This window comes from Gorilla gorilla, chromosome 2 (genome assembly GCF_029281585.2).
Source record: "Gorilla gorilla gorilla isolate KB3781 chromosome 2, NHGRI_mGorGor1-v2.1_pri, whole genome shotgun sequence".
Classification (NCBI taxonomy): domain Eukaryota; kingdom Metazoa; phylum Chordata; class Mammalia; order Primates; family Hominidae; genus Gorilla; species Gorilla gorilla.
In genome coordinates, this window is record NC_086017.1 from 134,347,386 (window position 1) to 134,364,565 (window position 17,180).

Genomic DNA, 17,180 nt, shown 5'->3' on the forward strand with positions numbered 1-17,180 from the left:
TTTTTCATCAATGAAAAAGCCAACCTCTGAAGCTGAATAGGCTCTACACGAGGAGAGGTGTCTAACCTCTGAGCTGGGAACATCTAGGCTGTGATCAGGTGGCATTTAGAAGGGAAGTGTTCTCCTTTGCAACAGAGACCACACTCTTAGGCCGTGGTGATGATCTGAGAAAGAGCCGGCAGACTCAGGTGGGGAGCACATCACTGCTGCAGGCACCATGATCAAGTCGTCACTGGGAAAAGTGACTAGGACATACCCAGCACCAGAGGCCTAGAGCTAGATCAGCTGTGACCCAGCAGAGGACACCCCAAGGCAGTGTCCTTCCCACCACTTCTTACTGCGAGCCTGAGTAAGGGGGGGCCACTCCTGGGATTCCTGTGTTTGAAGGCATTTTCAGAATGAGGTACTTGAACTTCACCACATCTTGCTTTAATGTAAGATGAACAGTGCTGGGGGCAACAGGATCTCCCACTGAACTTCTGTTAGAAAAGTTACACTAACAGGCTGGGCGTGGTGGCTCACGCCTGTAATCCCAGGCGTGGTGGGAGGCCAAGGTGGGTGGATCACCTGAGGTTAGGAGTTCGAGACCAGCCTGGCCAACATGGTGAAACCCCATCTCTACTAAAAATATAAAGAATTAGCCAGGTGTGGTGGCGGGTGCCTGTAATCCCAGCTACTTGGGAGGCTGAGGCAGAAACATCGCTTGAATCCGGGAGGTGAAGGCTGCAGTGAGCTGAGATCATGCCATTGCACTCCAGCCTGGGCAACAACAGCGAAACTCTGTCTCAAAACAAAAAAAGAAAAGTTACACTAACAAAACCCCAGCTTGTTATAAGACAAGGTTCCTCAACCCCATGTTGATTAATATCTTAGATTCCCTGGTCACTTGCATGAGGAACCCCTTGTCCCTCTGCAGCCAGCTTGCAGACTGGCTTAGCCTGAAGACTGACTGGCAGGGAAGGACTTTTTGGAAACCTCTTAATATAATCTGTCTTTCCTGTAAGTGCAGAACCATTATGAATAGCAGAATTAGATTTTAAAATTGTCAAAGAGCTGGAGTCCATAATTGAACTGAAATTCTCCCATATTCCTGCAACACCACATTCAGGCCTACTGACTATGAAAAATCACTGCACTCACTGGTAGGTTTTTCAAATCCAGGCAGAGCACACACCAGTTTATTTTGAAATGCAACACAGATCAGTATTTTATGAATACAACTTATTACTACATTAACATTATCAGGTAAAAACAGCTTTCAAATGCATGCATAGAAAGTTAAGCGTAGTCTCTGGACTCCTTATTTCTAAATATACAAAAAATACATTTAAATTATATAATTTTAGTGAATCAAAGACTTATAAAATTACAATTTTGGTTTTCACAACATAGAAAAAATACAAAAATGACTATATATACGGTTGTATAATTTTTTACCCAAATTTCAAAGGAGCAGTATGGATTGAATTTAATGTTTTATAATGTTTTATCTGAAACTCAGAACTGTAAGTAATTTGCAGGTTGTACCACATCAATGCCAACCTTTTATTATAAATGAATAACCAAAAAAATAAGTGAAAAATGAGGGCACGATCTCTTCTTACAACTCTTCAACTCTCCAGCATCTAAACCTTTCCTGTCAGAAGTCTGCTCTGGAGACTTTTTTCATCTGCAAGGACAGTGCTTTATTCCTGACTAACTCTCCATGGTGCCTCTGGATAATGGTTGGTACGTGTTAAATGAATGAGCCCAACCTCAGCAAACAGAACGCAGCAAGATGTAGATTAGCAGTCTGTGCTGACAAAAGCACTACTGCAGACCTCAAAGAATTCTCTGTCAGAAGAAGGCCCCCACAGGGGGATCTGAAACACATAATCAAGTGGGTAGTTGGGAGGATGATGCCTTTGACTATGCCGTGAAATGAAACCTCTAAGTCTGACAAAATACCCACAAAAACAGGACATTCCTTGTTCACACTTTATAAGAAGGTGTGACATTTGGTGGTGTGGTTGTTCTCAATTTATAAAATAATAAATGACTTCAAAGGAGAAATGAATTCATGTTAGGGATAAAGAAACCAGTTACTGAGAGAGGTTATTGAAGGACACAGTGACATGCCTTACTTATCTGCCATAAGTATTCTAAATGTTGATGTACAAAAATACACACTGGGGTTGAGACCCTTTTTGAAAAGGGAGCTGTGTGCTGTGTTCTCATTGCCAAAGTTCAATTCAATGCAACACCACTGTTTGCAACAGAATGTTTTTTATAAGTAGTGACCAATTATAATAAGGAGGCCCAAATAAAACCCCCAGTCCAGCAACCCTGGAAAAGCTGCATTTTCATCCTGATTTCTAGAATTTTTCCAAAAACAACTGAAAAAATCTAACAGAATAAAGTAAATGACAAATATAACCCAAGCTGATTCTATTTTATAGTAGAAATACATTATGGAAGAATAAAACGAGAGAAAAGGCATGAAAAAAATCTTTCCCACATATTTTGTCTATCAAATACAAGAATAGATTCTAATTTCAACATGTCCAAGTTGAGTGCTGACTTTAAGAAGCAGAATTTTAATGTTCAATTCAAAAATAATTTATTACACACCTGCCTGCATTAAATTTTCAAACTTCTATAAAAATAAGCACTTAAAAATTTAATTTTCCAGGGGTTGGGTGCAGTGGCTCATGTCTGCAATCCCAGCACTTTGGGAGGCCGAGGCGGGTGGATCACGAGGTCAGGAGATCGAGACCATCCTGGCTAACACGGTGAAACCCCGTCTCTACTAAAAATACAAAAAAAATTAGCTGGGTGTGGTGGTGGGCACCTGTAGTCCCAGCTACTCAGGAGGCTGAGGCAGGAGAATGGCGTGAACCCGGGAGGTGGAGCTTGCAGTGAGCCGAGATCGCGCCACTGCACTCCAGCCTGGGCGACAGAGCGAGACTCCGTCTCAAGAGAAAAAAAAAAATTTAGTTTTCCAGTATGAGTTTTCTGATATTCGCAATTATATTTTAAATGACAACTACTCAATAAGCTAAACTTTTCAACTATTAAAGTTCAACATCAACCCCCCCGCCAAAAAAAAAAAAAAGGCAGCTGCAGGGGATGGGGGAGGAAAAAAGGCTCCATAAAGAAGATACTGTGCTATTTAATACTTAATGCACATCTAAACTTGGGCTTTCACATTTTCATCCAACTCTTTCTTTCTTATTTTTTTTCAGTTTACCTACAGTTGCAGTACCAATCCTTTCTTGAGGAGTTTTAAATGCATGGTTGAGCAATTAAATTGTATGAGGATGTGACATGGATTAGACAATGTCGGTAGTACCAAACTATTTCTTGGCTGCTCCAGCATGCGGAGATGATACTGCTTTTAGCTCATGACAGCCCAAGTGGAATGTTTTACTGACTATGGACTTATAGCTTGGTGGAAATTAACATAGGACGTTAATTAGCAAAAGTATCCAAACAGAAGAGTGAATGAAAATTAAAAAATAAAACAATAATGGTGTATAAATCTATTCCTGAATGTTTTTCCTGACTACCTTTCTAAAGCAACACCTTCCACGTGCTTTCACTAACACAGCCTCCTTTCCTATGTAACTGGATCCGCTTCTTCAGGGCCATCAGTGCATCAGTGAGAAGAGCTACTGGCAAACACGTTACTCAGAGGTGTTCTGAGAACGGTGCTGTGGAAAGGACTTGTCACTTATGAGCTATTGAGCTCCCCCTTTCTGAGACCTGTCATTTTGTTAAGACATGATTGAGGCTGAGCTCCAGATAAGATATATTCTTTACGGTATACACATACTTATTAGATTCAAGCACGTTTCTTAGTGGCAGGCAGTAATGACTCAATTGGAAACAAACAAAAGGGTTCTAAGTTGTTTTCTGATTACGGGCACTACCCCGAAGCTTCACAGACATATACATTTTATAATTCATTCATTAGATATGAGGGGATAGGTCCCAGCCATAACTTCAGAGCATTCCAGAGAACAGAGTTTGCCGCTTCAAAAATACAAAGTTTCCAGCATGCAGTCAAGCACTTTGACAAGGGAATGCTAAACACACTGCAGACTGAAACATAACTATACTGCAAGCTGGGCTATTCAGCTGGTACGACTTCATTATTCAGACTGTAACTCTCAAGTACTTAGTGTTACAGGTCTTCATTGATCAGATACATGAAGGACACAGAAGGACATAAAATGCCAAATCCCTTTCTAGTGCCATCATAAATATTAAGAACTTCTGGTTGAAAGAGCATGCTGAAATGAACTGGCCAGGGTGTTTTATGTAACAACCTTTTTCTAAAATAAAATCTCAGGCCCATGTGACACTGGATTTTTGTTTTAGTTTTGTTTGAATATTTTAAAAATAGTTCTTACTTATTTTCTATGAAACGTATTGGGAACTCAAAAAATCTGCAGCATTTTTTGATCATTGAAAAGTTTGTTTTGGTGGGAGGTGCAGAAAGCAGGAACTATTCAAATTTCTTGTGTTCTTCAGTATGAGAAAGGATCTTTCTTCTCTGGTGTATCATGTGGAAGTATAACTGGGGAAAAACTGAAAAGAAAAGAAAAATTGGTTAAGAGGATGGTTTAAAATTGCATATGCTCTATTTAAAGCATATGAAGTTGAGGTCCTCTCTGACCCTCTGACTAATTTCTCATCCAGCAACCAAGGAAGGTAACAAAGTGGGCTTGGGGAAAGGAAGAAAAAACACAGAGAGACTTACCTCCTTTCTTTTCCTGCTTTAGCTGAGGGAAGAAGTGGTGTGGAATACAACGACAGACACTATTGTCACTATCATGACCTATATCGATGCCACAGAACAGCCAAATAATATTCTGTACACTCATTCATGTATTATCTCCACATTTATTCTGATTAACTTCACAACAACCAGGTGAAGAATTCTAGTGATGAAGTTATTATTCCTATTTCAAAGAGGAAGAATTTGAGCCCCAGAGAGGGTAAGCAACTTGCCTAGGGTCTCACAGTAAGCCACAGACAGAGTTGGGACCAGGCTCTTGGCTCCTGACCCTCAGCCTAGCCCCATATGGTCCCAGGGCAGGTGATTCTTTGGGAAGAGCAACCTCTCTTGGGAAGTAGTTTCGGGTAAAGACTTGAGGAGGAGGAGGAATGCCACAACATTTGCTTTGAACACAACTAAGCCAGGTTTGGATGTTAAAAAAAAAAAAAAAGGCCTTATGAAAAGCAAGCCAGTGTCTTAGGCACTGGGGATTCTTCTGTTCTTGGTCATTTCGTAGAATACTTTAGAAAGCACTGGTTCTCAAATGAATGGGATGGTACTGCCTCCCTCGGAACTATTTGGAACTATTTCGATAGTTTGACTATTTGGAAATAAGAGAGAAAGGGAAAGGTTACTGGCATTTGGCATATGAGACCAGGGATGCTAAAACATGCCACAATGCATGACAGTACCCACTACTAAGAAGTATCCCACCCAAAATGCCTATAGTGTCCCTGCTAGGAAATACCACTTTGAGCCACCTGGCCTTCACAAGGTTACTGTGTGTAAACAACTCCAGGTAAAACGCTCTTTGTTGTACAATATCCTTCCTCTCCTCATCTCTCCAACAGCTCCAATCTCTATTTTATTGTTATTATTTTTTTAGACAGAGTCTTACTTTGTCACCCAGGCTGGTATGCAGTGGTGTGATCTTGGCTCATGGCCTGGACCTCCTGGGCTCAGTCAATCCTCCCCACTCAGCCTCCTGCGTAGCTGGGACTACAGGTGCACACCACTTCACACCCAACTAATTTTGAATTTTTTGTAGAGATGAGATCTCCTACGTTGCCCAGGCTTGTCTGGAACCCTGGGGTCAAGGGGTGTGCCCGCCTCAGCCTCCCAAAGTGCTAGGACTATAGGCATGAGCTACCAAGCCCAGCCCAGTCTCTCTTTTTTATACTGTCACGAATATTTTTTGGAAGATAATTTCTACTACTCCCAACTCTCTCCTGACAAGTTTCTTCCTTTTCAAATGGGTTCCAAGCTGGCCAAATTTCAAATGATCCTCCCAAAGTACGCCGGGACACCAGTGCATGTGTGACAAAGATCTGCTAACCTGCAGAGGAGGCAGCATGTGGAACAGGGCTGCCATCCACGCCATTGCTACTGCCAGGCAGGACGTTGTTCACAGAAAAGACCCCACTTAAGCATGTAATTCGACAGGCAGAGAACTATTTTGGCACGAAAGCCAGAAAATCTGACAAGCTCTATAATCTAAAAACTGGAAGTAAAGATATAATTAAACCATTAGGAATGTTAATGGTAATCATTTAAAAATGTGGGGCCAGTCCCATTTCTATAGATTTACTGTAATGAAGGGAAACTGTGAGCTGGGCATGCACAAGACCTTCCCACTGGTTGCATTTGTGTTCACACAACCCCATCGTGGGTGGCTGCAGTCTCACAGCTGGTTCAGAGGGCCCGGGGAAGAAGAATGACCTGGAAGTCATGCATTAAGCCCTTGGTGGCAGTTCAAGGAAGAAGATGGCCACGCAGACCTTCATTTCCATGGGCACGGCCTGCCACCTATCAGAAGGGTCAGATGACGGCGCTTTCACTCCTTTACATCTCCCAGAGATTCCTCAGTACCCAGAGAAAGGAATGTGGATGGGAGGCCAAGGGCCTAGGGTGTCTGGCCTCTTCTCCACAGTTCAGGCAGCGGCTTCTGGCTGACCAGAACTATGATTCTGTCTCCATGTGAATCACCTACATGTTCAGACTGAACCCGACCATGAGACTGATGCACGGCTGCTACTTTTAACAACATGAGCTACACTGAGGAATAGCACTGAAAAAACCCCTCATCCCGACAACAGGCTATTGAGAATTCCACCTTCTGCTGTCCCAATTCAGGGAACACAGAATGGGGACACTGCTGGGCACGTGTGTGTGTCGGTTCCTGTGTGTTGGGGATGAGGGGGGGTGTGGGTGCTCCTGGGCCCTCCTTTCTTTAAGAAGATGGCCAACCCTCTTGGGGCTCTCTTCCCCTCTGGGGAGAGAACTGTGGAGGACGACAGCACCAGATATGCTCTATGCCTGGGCCAAGTCTCCTTGGTTTCTCTAAAAATCAGAGGTGTGGTTACAGTCACTGACAACCTGGAAAGCGGCAGCTTCTCCAGGTCCTCACCCCTCATCAATGTATCTTGCCCTTTTTTGGCTCCCTCCACCATAACCAATTTTCACCAATTTGGGGGTAGAATGTAAACAGGCCTTAGACATCTACTGAGTCCTGCAGGGACTGTGTTGTACTAATCCTGTATATATTGCAACTACAGCAGAACAGGAGAGGAGCACCTGGCCAGGGCACCCCAATATAAGGAAACTCCTGGGGTCAAGCCTCATGAGCCACAATTTAGGCTATGTGTGCAACAACGCAACAACGGATGAGGCCCATGAAAAGGAGGTGTTACTTTATATAATACATGTGTATCATCAACTTGCCACTAAAGATTAAAAGAACGCTACCTTTTTTAGAAAGAAAACCAAATTTGGTAAAGGAGACTGCATGTCAACAGCAACCTCTCCTAATTCTGCATTTTCTTCTGATAAATACAAAGCTTTGGAAAGTTGGAAATGTGCAGCTGGCCAGAATGAACTGTACACTCTGGCCTCAACAGTAACAACCTGAACCACTGAGAACATCCAGAGCTGCTGGCTCAGGCCACAGCACAGTGAGGCCAGCAGGCACCAGGGTGACTCGCATCAGGAGAGGTGGTCTGTGTGCCATCTTGAACCTGGGTGAGGAGTCAATGGTTTGCAGGGAATCTTTTAATCATTATTTGAGATCCACCCTTTTCTCCAGTCTACAAGAGGTTAGCTGCCTTAGAAAAAGAAATTATGTTAGACTTTAACTGAGCCAAGTTCTCTTACCAAAAGGAGGCTGAGACTGCAAGGGGGAATTACTTAAGGTAAAGAAAGCAGACTTCTGTTGGGAGGAGAGTCCTTCCCTACTCTAAAAGAGGAGTCCCCAACCCCCACCTGTTGGAACAGAGCTGCACAGCAGGAGGTGAGTGGTGGGCAAATGAGCATTACTACCTGAGCTCTGCCTCCTGTCAGACCAGCAGTGGCTTTAGATTCTCATAGAAGTGTGACCCCTGCTGTAAACTGCACATTCAAGGGATCTAGGTTATATGTTTCTTATGAGAATCTAATGCCTGATGATCTAAGGTAGAACAGTTTCATCCTGAAACCATCTCCCCCACCGCCCAGGGAAAAGCTGTCTTCCATGAAACCGGTCCCTGATGCCAAAAAGGTTGTGGGGACTGCTGCTCTAAAAGACAGTTGGCTCTGGGGTCAGTGTTTTCTCTTTCCTCTATCTCTTTCAAGACCAAGATGAAAAGCTCACAGGAGTGGGTTTCCCTCAGGAACGCTATCGTCATGGAGGCTGCGTGCGGTACCCAGGCACTGTCACTACACCAAGAGCTCAGAAGGAGGAGGCAAAGCTCAGCACTGGTTGGCTACCAGAGCATAAAGAGACAAACATGCAGACAGATGGAGGCTGCCCTGGGGAGTGGTTCCTGGAAGGAAGCCCTGCTTCCTAGAGAGGTTGGAAGTCTTGCAGGAACTCTCAGGTAAGAACGCCTAGATTTTTGTCAGTGTGGAAGCAGCTTGTGATGGATCTGATTTCATAAAAACCTCCCTGCCCCTTTCCCAGTCACCCAATATGGTACATATCTCCTATTCATTTGACTATGGTGAATTCAAATAAAGCCTGTGGTGCCCACTGGGATAATATGTGTTAGTTACTCTGGGTGTGGTAAAACTGCAACTGTGAACTGCTGCTCTAGAGACTGGAAAATGAAACTCTAAAAAAAACAAAACAAAATTAGAAAGGTGAAAAACTATCACTTAATTTTTATTGCGTAAAAGTTCAGATGATTTCACATTTATCATCTGTTTGAAAATCAACTACTTTTTACATTTGAAGAGAGATGGCCTCTGGTCGCTATGATTCCAGCACTAGAGAGGAGGACTCAACATGAATAAAGAGTGGAAAATGAATCATGAAGCAGAACTGTATCCAAGAATTTCTGCAAGATAAACACTCACATGAAATCTGGATGTAGTTTTTTTCTCACAATGCATGAAATGCAATTTTCCACAGAGGGACACAAGCATGTCGCTTTGTTAGGGTGATTCATTCCGATGATGCCATGGAATGAGGAGAAGTCCAACCCTGTCTGAATTTAACCTGGGGTTTAGGGAAGAATACAGTATCTTTTCTAGATTAAAATAAGATTCAGAGTTACAATGGTTACAGAAATAGCAAAATGAGAAGAACCACTAACACTGTATGTCCTTGGTTATAAGAAGATCTTTTGGTATACAGAAATCAATCATAGGATTTATAATTGAACATGAGAATTCCAGCAAAGGACTAAACTCCTCATCCTCAGGAAGTAGGGCTCACTTCACAGAGACATCAAACATGTCTTTTTCTCTGTCACTGAATACACTGATAGGCACATTTGATTATCCATATACTTAAATCTTCAGAAGTACTATTAAAATAATCGGAAACCATCTTGAAGAGAACACTGTGTCCCAATCAGTGCTCAACAAGAAAATGAAAAATTTAGAAAAAAATAAATCTATTATTATTTTGTTATGTTTCTAGTTAACTACCAATCCCTTCAAAATGAAGTTAAATGTCTATTTTGATATAGTAACCAATGCAAAAATCTTTTTATCATGTTTTTCAAATACTGTAACAAGCAGTTCTTAAGACACAGAAAACTACAATCAAGGTAAGGCCTTTAATGGCTTTTTTGTTTTCCATTCAGTACTTTCCCCAATACATACTTAACCTAGCCTGGTATTCAGTTTCAAACCCACATGCTGAGAAGGGCTGCATTTTGGCAACTGTATTGAGAAGGGTTCATCTTTATTCAATTACTACTGGAAAAAATTCCTTTTGATAGTCAGCATTCAATAAAAAACAAGAATTCCCAATAAATGAGATTTACATTTACTTGGATATAGTGCAAAAACAGTCAAAGATATTTAACTCTAGTTATTGTAGAGCCAAATTTTAAAACATAATTAAATATACGCATAACTGTTTACTTACTTGGAATGTAGGAGATCATTATTAGAATCAGGAATGCATAGTAGTCAAAAGAGAAATTGTATTTGTTGGGTAAACTGATGGAATATAGGCCAGCTTGTCTGACAAAGGGCAGAGCTGCATATATTGTGAGCAGTTCTCCTGACACTCCCATTGGGTACAGCACAATGAAAAGTGTGTACCTAAAACAAAACAAAATATTCATTACTGAGGCTCAAAGTCAGCTTTAGAAGGAAGCTGCACTTCCCACCCTTCTAATCAGTACTGGTCTTTTAGAAAATGATTGTTTATACATTTTCCTGTTTACCTGCTATTCAAATTCAGGTTTTACAAGCCAGTTTTTGAAACCAGCCTACAGCAGGTATATATTTCCAAATGTTCTAACAACAAAATAAAGGCCGTTCAGGCAGCCTCAAAATTTGGTCTGACAAAATAAACAACTCTTCAAAATTATGCTCTAAAATAACTAAAGTGATGCCAAATGTTGGTAAAGTAGGGGAACTGAGTCATGGTTTATACTGACGGGTCCTGCCCTGTGGGTCTTGGGATGGGGTTGGGGTGGTAGTGGCGGAGGTGTTGGAACATGTGGTCTAGGAATTCCACACCACACACAAAGACTGAACAACAAAAAAATAGCATAAGCATCTGTATACTGCTACTATTTTTCAAATGTTTGTACATGCTATTGTGAAAAATCAAATATATGCAATTAAAAAAATTTAAAATTCATAATAGCTTTTGGTTACTATGTAATTTTCCAATCAAAACACCCCACAACTACAATTATCGTCACATGGGAGGGGAATCTGCATAATTTTTTTCTCTTTAAAAAGGAGTTCTCCATATTCCACAAAGAATTCAGAGAGCAGTCACTGTCCCATGGAACTGTAAGCCACTGTAAGTATTGCTAAAGGAATCATCAGCTCAGACTTTAAACAGCCTTTGGCTGTTTGTGGCTCACAATGTGCAACGGACTACAAACTTCTGGGCACAGGAATTGTGATGAAAATCTCTGAAGTGGAAGGGAAGACATATTCCCCACTGCCAATTTTAGCCACACTAAGTAGGATGGTGGAAAAAAATCTTTCAGAGGCCATGGAGAACAGTGGACGAAAGAATCTTTCTCCAACAGTAAAATCAGGGCTTGGTCAACAGACTTCCCTAACAACCAGGGTAAAAAGCTTCCACAGTCGCTGTCCAGGTTGGTTAGTAACTGCTATGTTTCCCATTCTTCCCCTTTCCTAATAAAAATGTTCATTGCAAATGAGAAAAATAATAAAATAACGAAGGAGTTCCCATACTCAAAATGTTGGAAACAATCGGATTATGTCCCTAATTTAATTACTGAACTCATAAACCGTCTAGGAACCACTGCTTTCCTTCCACCAAATAAGGCATTTCGGCTCCAGGGACAACTTGGATCCTTCTGCTTTGTCACTCTCCCTCAAAATCCTTCCCAGCTCAGAAAACTGCCTACAACTGTCTCATGGACTCATTAAGGTAAGCAGATGAACTACTAGCCTTTTACCAAAGTCATCATTACTTGTAAAAACAATCAAAGCAAAACAAAAGTGATAAGCTAAAACTGACATGTAATGTTTGTCATTACCTAAAAATTAATTTAAGAGTCACAACTTCTTGGCAAAATTGAGACTAGGAGAATAGGACTTGGTCCAAAAAAACCCATCACAATGGCAGAAGCTCATCCATAAAATGTGATGATATGGACAAGAAGGGATGTTACGGCAAATCTCTATTGATTGCTACTTGGTGATGAAATTTTTTTAAAAAAGAAAATACTGCATAATTTAATTGAAAAGAACTGATCCCAATTAAAATAATTGAAGTAAAATATAAAAACCTTAAAACAGTATTTCCGTTAGTCAAAGTTAAGTACAGACTCCTATTCTGATGAAATCTACAGACAAAATTTCTACCCAACCCCTGTCTCAATTTTATTTTTAGAAACTCTGAGGCAATATTTAGGCAATAAAGGCAAATGCAATGACAGATCATTTCAAAAGTGAGCCTTTTGAAATGTGCTTTTTTACCTGGCCCATTTGATGAGGTAAGGCAGATGGTTTAATAGACTGAATGTATAAAATGAGTAACGGATGATTTCTGTGATCGTCCAGGCAATAACAAACAGGAGGACACTGTCTTCACTCTGTACCTGAAGGAAGAGGAAAACAAAAGAAAAAAAAGCACACAGACAACGTTAATGAAGACAGTGTGCAGCACCCAGCAGAGCCAGGGAGTGAGTCGGCACAGCCGCTGGTCTCTATCCTCAGGACCCCTGTACAGCAGAAAGAGCTTGCGTGTAGAGCTGGGGCCTAGGATGACAGCTGTGTACATCCCAGAGATGAGGGCCAAGTGCAAAGGGCCTCAGTCACCAGGAGCGAGAGCAGCAGGGTAGGGGTAACAAACACAAGGGGTGGGGATTTACAGGTTTGCCAGCCTCATGCGGAGAATGTGGACTGATGTCAGTGGTCACGCCTGTAATCCCAGCACTTTGGGAGGCTGAGGTGGGTGGATCACATGAGGTCAGGAGTTTGAGACCAGCCTGGCCAACATGGTGACACCCTGTTTCTACTAAAAATACAAAAAATTAGCCAAGTGTGGTGGCGCATGCCTGTAATCCCAGTTACTCAGGAGGCTGAGGCAGGAGAGTCGCTTGAACCCGGGAGGCGGAGGTTGCAGTGAGCCGAGATAGCGCCACTGCACCCCAGCCTGGGTGACAGAGTGAGACTGTCTCAAAAAAAAAAAAAAAAAAAAAAAGCACAACTGAAGATGAGGCTAGCTCACAGAGCAAGAAGAATTCCAGTGAGGGGAGGGCTCGGGACCATCTGCAAGGCAAGGGCCCATTTATTTCCTCCCATTAGAGACTTCTTCCCCCAAAGGAGGCCTGCATTAACTCCTCCATGATTAGGGAAGCTTCCATGCTGTTCCCAGGAGGCAGTTAGAGCCAGAGAGCTTTGAAATCCCCAGTCTCCTCTGAAGTTGTTTTTATGCTGAAAAAAAACAATAAAGGTTTAAAAGAGCCCCTAGGTGATTTTTAGGAGGTATTCTCTTGTGTTGAAAATTTACTGCTGTGGCTTTAACTTTCAGCACCTCCCCGAGTCCCTTCCCAGCTGGGTTTGTAATGACCTTTTGTGCTTGAAAATCAGCAAGAAACACCCTTGCACCCCAATTCATATTAGTTTCCATGCATCAAAAAAGAAAAAAAAAAACCGTCCGAGTCGGATGTCAATAAGAAATCCCACCCCATAAACCGAACAAATCTTGATGACAAGATGGACTTTCTGTCCCACTCCTAATATCTAATACAGCAAGGGAATGGCATTCTAGCCTTAACTTTTGCTTCTTTCCATTTGCAATGTTAATAGTTTTTAGCACTTATGTTCTTCCTCAGAAAGTGTACATGGAGCGATCCACCTACACAATGAAATAAGTAGTCATTTACATATCTATTAACTAAATTGCTCTGACAAAGAATTTCATAAATGCAGTTACTATTCTCTAAAAATAATAAGAATTTTATACTGTCAAGAGCAAGAGTACTTTCTGTTTTCCTGGTGCTTTCATATTGGCAAAGTAAAGCAAAAGCTAACCACCTCTAAAGCTTCCATGGTGAGATTTTTCAGTCTGTCTCCAAATCCTTACTTGAATCCATCTATAACAAAATATAATATAAATATAAAAGCACACTTTGCTTTTTGATGTATTTTATAATCCTCTTTATCTTAAGGAGATATGTTTTTACAGCTATGAGTGGAAGCCTTGCCTAAAGAGCTCTGGGTTATAATAGGAAGTTCCTCTAATATTTTGTACTGTAAACATCTTGAAAGCAGGGAACGTGTTTATTCATCTTCTGTTTTCCAAAAACACTTTGTGCTTTTCACAAGTAAGAGCTCAATAAATAACTGTGGAGCAAATGAATTCAGTCCTAATTGGGTTACTCCGAGACTCAGTTCCCTTCTTTATGGTGCCTGATAATTTCCGTGTAGTCTTAGTGACCTTCAAATAGGTAAAAAAACAAACAAACAAAACCCAAAACCGCCCAAAACCTCCTGCTTTGACCCAGCCTAGAGATTGGTTATTATTCACCTCCCATCCGTCCCCAGGTTAGACCTTAGCCAAAAGAACTATGACAAACTCAGACTCAGGCTAAGTATGAAAGCAGTCTGTTCCCAGAGTCCAGCTGTGAAGACGATGGCATAAGTCTTTTAAAAAAGACTAGGGATGCAGGAAATGACCATTTTGTGCAAAATGATTTCTTCCAATCAATAGGAAATGCAACATTGTTATCAAGAAGGGATCTGGATAAAGAGATTGACCTTATGTGATTTATAGATAATTATACAACCAATAATTCAAAATGGACAAATGTAATGCATAACTTAAAACCAGCATGATCAATGAGACTCAAAGAGATATTTGTACACTCATGTTTATGGCAGCATTATTCACAACAGTCAAAAGGCAAAGAAACCCAGGTGTGTACTGATGGATGGATAAGCAAGATTTGGTCTATACATACAGTGGGATATTATTATATACATACAGTGGAGTATTATTCAGCCTTAAAAGGGAGGAAATTCTTACACATGCTACAATATAGATGAACCTTGAAGACATCATGCTAAGTAAAATAAGCCAGTCACAAAAAGGTGAATACTGTGTGATTCTACTCATATGTGGTACCTAGGGTGAGGCAGAGACAGAGTAGAGACAGAAGGTTGCCAGCAGCTGGGAAGATGAGAAATAGAGAATTATTGTTTAATTGGTATGGAGTTCCAGTTTGGGAGGATTAAAAAAGTTCTGGAGATGGATGGTGATGATGGTTGCACAACAATGGGACAGTATTTATGCAACTGAACTACACACTTATAAGTGGTAAAATGGTAAATGTTGTATGTATTTTACCACAAAAAATAAATGAAAAAACCCCCAAACCCACAGTAACATAAATTTAATAAGTCTAAATGTAATTACATGACTTAGCAACAACAAAATGACTACAGATCAGAATGGAGAAGACCCACCTTATGAAATCAAGAGATCTGGAGTTTTTGGTGAACCATAAGCCTCACAGGAGCCAAAAGGGTGTGAGGTGGCTGTTCAAACAAACAACACTCCAGGATTCAGCCACATTAACAGTCTTATCCCAATTACTACACTGTAAATAGATGAGACCCCATTTAGGGAACAGAGTCTGCTAGAAAAACTCTTCAACTAGCAGAGCTGACTTTGGAAAAGGAAAGAGAGGGTAAGTACTTTAAAATATGTAAAAGGATACCATGAGCAAGAGGCATATGGACATGAGACTAGTAAAACTGGCAGGGAGTAAAATGCTGGGTTCAACCTAAGAAAAACTGAGTAACAAACCAGGCGACTAATCACGTAGGCCACCGCACAAAGTGTGTGCTTGTAGGCCCTGGACATATCCAAACCAGGACTGCCCAGGAAGGTCCTACCAAGGACAGGGGGCTGAGCTGGCCTGGGGCGGCCAGGGCTGCTGCTGTTCTTTGGAAAGATACGTGCCCATGATCCCTCCACAGGCAAGGCGTGAAACGCTGGCTAATACTGACTTCCTTGCATGAGCTGAAATTATTCTAGTTGGTGAAAAAAATGGGCAGAGGCTTTGATAATCTTCTTAAAAATATTTTTTTCCTTCATCCAAAAGGCCAGAGAGGAGAGAATAACTGACAAGCTCTCCTGTCATCATTGCTGACTGCTGAGCATGTGAAATGTGAACAGTTCTCTGGCAATTACTCCCTGCTTGATGGCAAGGTCTTCAAGGGCCCAGGTCTCATCATTTGGCTTCCTCAGTCCTGACAGAGGTCTGGACACAGGGATGTGTGGAATCAATGCCCCTTAAATTGGATGATAACTTATATTTTTCTTTTCCTCCCCATTTTTTTTTTCTTGAGACTGGGTCTTGTTCTGTTACCCAGGCTGAAAGGCAGCAGCACAATCACAGCTCACCACAGCTTCAACCTTCAACCTCCCAGGACAGCCTCCTCAGGACTGATCCTCCCACCTCAGTCTCAAGAGTAGCTGGGACTAGAGGTGTGTGCCACCACACCCAGCTAATTTTTTTTTCTTATTTTTTGTAGAAATGGGGTTTCACTGTGTTGCCCAGGCTGGTCTTGAACTCCTAGACTCAAGTGATCCTCCCTCCTCGGCCTCCCAAAATGCTGGGATTACAAGTGTGAACCACTACACCTGGCCACTTTTCTATTTTGAAAACAACAATTGGGAACATTTTTATAGTAAGTGGGGAGCCTCCTTTCTGTTAAGTGCCAGTGACTCATCAATAGCCTCAGAGAAGTAAGAAAAGCTAATTTAGCTCAGGAGGGGTTTTTTGAGGGGCAACGGATTTGGATTATAAGAAGTTCTACTCAGCTGCTTTTTGAATTTATAACGAGAAACATATAAACATATGATTTTATTAATTATCAAGAATAAGAGGCTTATGACTGAGTGGCTCCTGCCTATAATCCCAGTGTTTTGGGAGGCTGAGGCAGGAGGATCACTTGAGGCCAGGAGCTGAGATCAGCCTGGGCAGCATAGTGAGACTCCGTTTCTACAATAAAATTAAAAAGTAGCCAGGGTGGTGGTGCACACCTGTGGTCCCACCTACTTGGGAGGTGAGGTGGAAGGATCGCTTGAGCCCAGGAATTTGACGTTAAAGTGAGCTATGATGGTGCCACTGCACTCCAGCCTGGGTGACGAGCAAGACCCTGTCTCTTAAAAGAAGAAAAAAGGAGGTTTAATAAGTCTGCTCAAAAATTTTAATGCAAATGTTCATAGAGTATTAGTCATAACTGAAAAGTGAAAACAACCCAAATATCCATCAACTGGTGAATGGATAAATGACAAGTGATATATATATATACCTGTACAGTGGAATACTATTCAGCAACATAAAGGTAAGAAATACTGACACATGCTACAACACAGACAAGCCTCCAAAACATCATGTTGAATGAAAGAAGCCAAAAGCAAATCATCATACATTATATGATTCCACTTATATGAAATATCCAGAAAAGGCAAATCTAGAGA

General features: G+C 41.5%; 1 protein-coding gene across 2 annotated transcripts in view; it reads right to left on the reverse strand.

Annotated features, from left to right (window-relative positions):
* Positions 1-1,143: 1,143 nt before the first annotated feature.
* The window catches only part of HACD2 (3-hydroxyacyl-CoA dehydratase 2), a 93,484-nt gene continuing 77,447 nt past the window's right edge, over positions 1,144-17,180 (reverse strand). For both annotated transcript variants that reach the window (XM_031009816.2, XM_063704118.1), the window contains exons 5-7: positions 12,161-12,282; positions 10,113-10,291; positions 1,144-4,572 (exon numbers count right to left, since the gene is read on the reverse strand). In XM_031009816.2, the coding sequence (XP_030865676.1) occupies positions 4,490-4,572; positions 10,113-10,291; positions 12,161-12,282 (384 nt within the window). In that variant the 3' untranslated portion in view covers positions 1,144-4,489. The remainder of the gene's footprint in view (positions 4,573-10,112; positions 10,292-12,160; positions 12,283-17,180) is intronic.